Source organism: Gorilla gorilla, chromosome 8 (assembly GCF_029281585.2).
Source record: "Gorilla gorilla gorilla isolate KB3781 chromosome 8, NHGRI_mGorGor1-v2.1_pri, whole genome shotgun sequence".
NCBI lineage: Eukaryota > Metazoa > Chordata > Mammalia > Primates > Hominidae > Gorilla > Gorilla gorilla.
Window position 1 is genome coordinate 91994387 of NC_073232.2, and position 4662 is coordinate 91999048.

Here is a 4662-nt window from a genome sequence, read left to right on the forward strand (position 1 = left end):
TGCAGAAATCATTCAGGTGGCTGCGCAGAGGACGGAAGGCGTTATATCCCCACCCACAAATGCACCACATGGATTCAAGATGCCCATGTGTTCTTCCAAATGGTGTCTGTAGTTCCCCATCCTCCAGCAGCATCATAGCGAGGAGAGCAGGTTGCCCCTCCCATCAAACAAAGAAAGCACATCCTGAGATTGAATTTTCCAATCTTGAGGAAAGTGGGGGTTCAGAGCCAGAGTTCATTTCATTTACAAAAACAGAAATGTGATGTTTCTTGGAACCAAAGCTATGGAAACTCATGTGAACACACTAATGATTTATTATGCTTAAATCATCTTTATTCAGCTCAGGGGTGGGGTGGCTGGGAACATGAACTTCAGGTCCAGGAAGATGGGTTTGGATCCAGCCTTTGCCATTTGCTTTCTGAAATAATACTCAAAACATTTCACTCCTCTAAGCTTCAGTGTCCTTATAAAAAATGGTGTAAATAATACTGGTCCCGTGACATTGTGTAAAGATTGAATAGTACATAATAAACTGTATTAAAAGGGCTTGTCAAGGTGTGTGGCACATGGTATGTGCTCGGTCAATAGCCTTTGTGTGTAGTAACGGCTCTGGTAGTAATTTTGCTAGCTGGAGAGATGGTAATAATTGCGACAGCAACAAGTATTTTTATCCCCATTTCACAGATGAAGATACAGGCTCAGGGAAAATAAATAAATATCCCCAAGAGTCACCGGGTACCGTGCCCACCCCAAGACACATCCTAAGACCTGGCACATGTTAATTTTAATGATTATCTGGGTGAATGTATTAATAAAAGGGGAAAGTGGAGCCGGTGGCGTGGGGGGTGGTGTGAATGCCCACCGAGGTCTGAAGTGGGGTGCAGATTTGTTCATCAGCAGAAAGTTACTCGGGTCATGTCTGCAGTGGGGGGCTCTTCCCTAGAGGCCTTGGCCGGCTGCCTCCAGGTCAGGGGGCTGAGTTGGCATCCAAAGACTCAAAGGAGTGAATCGTACATGTCAGTCACAGGGTTGGCTTGGGCACCACCGTGCTGGGGCACCACTGGGCCCTCTGACCACCTGGAGAGCCTGACCAGGCCTGCCACAGAGACCTCAGAGTGCCAGAGAATCTATACTGTGTCCTTAGCTCCACACAGTCAGGGCTTCCCTGAAGTCTGCCTCTCTCTGTCATTATGCTTGGCCGGGACTGCTCATCCTGATGGCACTGGGCAGGCAGTGGGCTGCAGAGGCAGAGCTGAGGGGACCAGGAGGCAGGCACTCTGCATGACTTTGGAGGATCCTTCTACCCCAAGGCCTCACTGCTGCCATCTGTAAGTGAAGGAACTGGACCAGATGGGGAATAAGGAGGGCTCCATCTCATGCCAAAGGCCAAAGGCCAAGGCTAGTGCCTGGGGTGCAGTGCTGGGATGGTTTGCAAGGGGAGTGTCAAGGCTGGTCAGTGATTGTGGGGAAGAGTCAGGGCCCATCAGGGGAATGAATTGGCTAAGGGTGCCTCCAGCTCTAATAGCCACAAGTGAATTCTGTTGAAAGGGAGTTCTAGCATCTCACAGACCAAGTGGATCCTGGGGATGGAAACTGAAGGCCAGACAGGATCCTCCCTGTCCCATGGCCTAAATGCCTCTCAGAACTCACAGATGGTCAGTCGGGAGTACAGGCAGTTCCTGTCATTCCACTGCCCGTCTGTGTACATCTCCACACACTGCTCTTTTCCCCGACCTGCGGGCTCCCCTCGGTACCAGTTGGTGTAGTTTACAGGGGTCCCGTCTGAGTAGCGGAAGTCTCCAGGGCTGGGACCCTCAGTCAGGCCTACATAGGCATATGTGTTGTACTTCTTCACGAAGCTTGCAATGGCCTCATTTTCCTCTGGATTCCTTGGGACAGCAATGCGGCCGCCTGCTCTGGCACATGCCTCCTGAATGGCATCAAAAGTGACGGACTGCCCATTGCTGGAGAAGACCTTCTCTCCTACTGTCATTATGGAGCCCTGCAGACTGAGGGCTGGGAGCAGAGGAGTCCGGGTCAGGTCACTGACCACTTTGTCTCTAAGCCACCTCCCTCACCTGGGGTCTCTGCTACCAGATTCTCCCCAGTCTCTCCATCTCTGCCTCTCTCTATGTCTTCTCTTCCTCTTCCAATCGCAGTTTTCTAAATTCACTTTTAGACTCTCCTCCATTTATTCATTCACCTAAGTAACAATTACTTATTGCCAGAAATGGTGCAATTTCCTGGAATTCAGTGGAAAGCAAGGCAGGTGGAGAACTTGCTTTCTTATGAAATGGGGAGTGAATTGTGTTTGCTTCTGTCTCCTCTGGGCCATTCAAAGACATCAGAAAAGCAAGCATCATTCCTTTCCCCAAGACCTGCGTGTGCACGCTTGTTTGTCATCTCTATTCTAGAAGCTGGTGCTGAGAATGAGGGGAATTTGTGGGAAACTCCTACCCCGTGAGGCCCAGGGGGTCCCCTTACCTCCCCTTGTCTGCAGGATTTGATGTCTGAAGTCGTGGAGTGTGGCTTGGAGCTCCTCATCTAGATGAGCTGGAACCCCTGTGGAGAGTGCCCCACACAGAAGGAGGGGCAGGCCAGTGAAGACTCCCACTTGCTGCCACGCAGGCGTTTTGCCATCTGCAATCCTGGAACTCTGCCCATTCATTGCTGTTAGGCACTGCCTGGGCCCCAGGCTCAGAGGGTCCACGAGATTCCAGTGTGTCTCCACACCCTGTGGTCCCCTATTCTTTAGTGAAGCCTTGCCCCTGCTGTGATCCCCACCCCTTGTCGTCTTTCCTGCTCTGTCCCTCGAGGGTCTCTGTCTGCCCGCCTCTGTGGGGCAAGTCCCTCTCCCGCACCCTCCACCAAGGGCAAGCATGATGCTCTCTGCACTGCCCTGATGGACTTGCTTACCGCTCTGAGCTTCAAAGTTCCCCTCTGTCTGTGGGGCTCCTGATCACACCATCTGCCTGGATGCCTCGTCCGCATTCACCCTTCAGACTGCCCCCAGGGGCTCCGTCCCCGGACGTGCCTCCCCTGCCTCCCAGTGCTGTCCCTCGTCCCACACCTGACTCAGTGTGTCCCCATCGGCGGTCATGAGGCATGGAGGACTTCCCACACCTGCCCTTCCCTGAATTGTGACCACACTCCCCAGACACCTTGGCTTTCTCCCTCAAATTCATATTCTCTTACTTAGGTTGAGCCAAATGCCCTTGGGGTACCTGCAGGGTTTGTCTGACCCCCATCACCCCTGTGTAACTGACTTCAGGGTCGCTGTGCCCATGTTCCCACTGCCTACCTGCCCCGCCCTGCTCACCTGGAGGGCCTCTCTCGCCAGGCTCCCCCTTCTCTCCACGCTCTCCAGGGATACCAGGGGCTCCAGGCAGCCCATCATTCCCAGAAGGACATGGCATTTCTCCAGGCGGACCCATGGGGCCTGCAGAGAAAAGAGACATGGATGTGTAGGATCTGTCACCCACAACTGGTTGGAGCTAGTGAGACTCGATGCCCATTATCACCGGGGCTGGCTCAGCTATCACTCCGTGGGCACTATGAGGACAGACTCTCCAGGATGCGCCATCCTAAGGGCCCCAGGAACCCACCAGCCCTGCAGACTGAAGTCCCACCCAGCTTACTATAGCCCCCAGCTCACTATGGCCCACAGCCTAGGGGCCTGGACAGACGGGCCTCCTGAAAAGGGGTCTGCGTCCCTTAGCTGAGGGTGGGGTCTGCAGCACAGTACCTGGAGGGCCAGGGTCTCCTTTGAGACCATCTCTCCCGTCCCTGCCTGGCAGGCCGTGGGATCCAGGAGTGCCAGGGATACCAGGGCTTCCAACACAAACGTCCTTCACTTCGCACGCAGCACCAGAGGCTGCCATCAAGATGAGGGTGAGGGCCAGAGGGCACAGCCACATGGCTCTGGGTCCAGTCGCTGCTCCTGCAGGAGGGATGGCCGTGAGCCCATCTGCCACCTCTGCCAACATCTCCCCCACTGTGCTCTGTCAGGACTCAGGAAGCTGGGCAGAGCCCGAGAGGCAGGGCGGGTGAGACCAGAGTGCTGGGAAGACCCGAAGCTCCTGGGAAAATTCCCAGCATCATCTGGCACCTGGCATGGCCTCATGCTTCAGGCCTCTGGCTGGAGGTTGTGGGGTCTCCAGGCTGCTGAGGAGGAGGAAGAGGAAGGAGCTCTGGGGAGCCCAGGGACCTGGGCTCCAGTGCAGTCTCCTTTCTGTCAGTGCCTCACTATGTTACCCTGGGAAACTGACTTCACCTCTCTGACTTCAGCTGAATCTTCCGTGCTCTGCAGAAAACCTGCCCTGTCCCTCCCAGGCTGTTAGGAGGAAGGATGAGGTCACTCACTCACTGACTCACTCCATCTGTCCCTCATATGCCCAGTTACCTTCTTTTCAGGCTCCAAGAAATCAGCGACCTAAGAATGAAAAGAGATGAATGGGGCCCACAGCCTGGACCCTTCGAGGTGATCATCAGGGGGTGATGACCCTCTCACAGTCAGTGATGAGGTCTTCCTTCCTCTTGGGGTCTGTTCTCCCACTCTCCCCGCTTAGGCCCTGCTGAATCCCTGGTAGGGATGGAGCTGGCCAAGGAAGATATCAAAGCATGAGGGTCTTTGCAGGTCATCCATGTTGACCGTGCTGTGAA

The 4662-nt window shown here is 54.4% G+C and overlaps 1 protein-coding gene across 3 annotated transcripts; it reads right to left on the reverse strand.

Annotated features, from left to right (window-relative positions):
* Positions 1-282: 282 nt before the first annotated feature.
* Positions 283-4305, reverse strand: LOC101136905 (pulmonary surfactant-associated protein A2). 3 transcript variants are annotated; one of them, XM_063709784.1, is made up of 5 exons: positions 4109-4305; positions 3746-3940; positions 3320-3439; positions 2485-2562; positions 283-2016 (listed from the first exon to the last, which is right to left on the reverse strand). In XM_063709784.1, the coding sequence occupies exons 1-5, from the start codon at positions 4113-4115 to the stop codon at positions 1640-1642; spliced, it is 777 nt and encodes a 258-aa protein (XP_063565854.1). In that variant the 5' UTR covers positions 4116-4305; the 3' UTR covers positions 283-1639. The 3 variants fall into 3 exon arrangements, with proteins under 3 accessions (XP_063565854.1, XP_030871511.2, XP_063565853.1); XM_031015651.3 differs by having other exon boundaries at positions 1423-2016; positions 3320-3379; positions 3833-3943; positions 4105-4123; XM_063709783.1 differs by having other exon boundaries at positions 1423-2016; positions 3746-3943; positions 4105-4123.
* Positions 4306-4662: the final 357 nt, after the last annotated feature.

What these genes read in the sequence shown, in the direction of transcription:
- LOC101136905 (XM_063709783.1), bottom strand. An exon ending in TGGCGAGAGAGGCCCTCCAG is followed by an intron (nt 2,563 to 3,319) that starts GTGAGCAGGGCG and finishes CACTCTCCACAG; the next exon opens with GGGTTCCAGCTCATCTAGAT. An exon ending in AATCCTGCAGACAAGGGGAG is followed by an intron (nt 2,017 to 2,484) that starts GTAAGGGGACCC and finishes CTCTGCTCCCAG; the next exon opens with CCCTCAGTCTGCAGGGCTCC.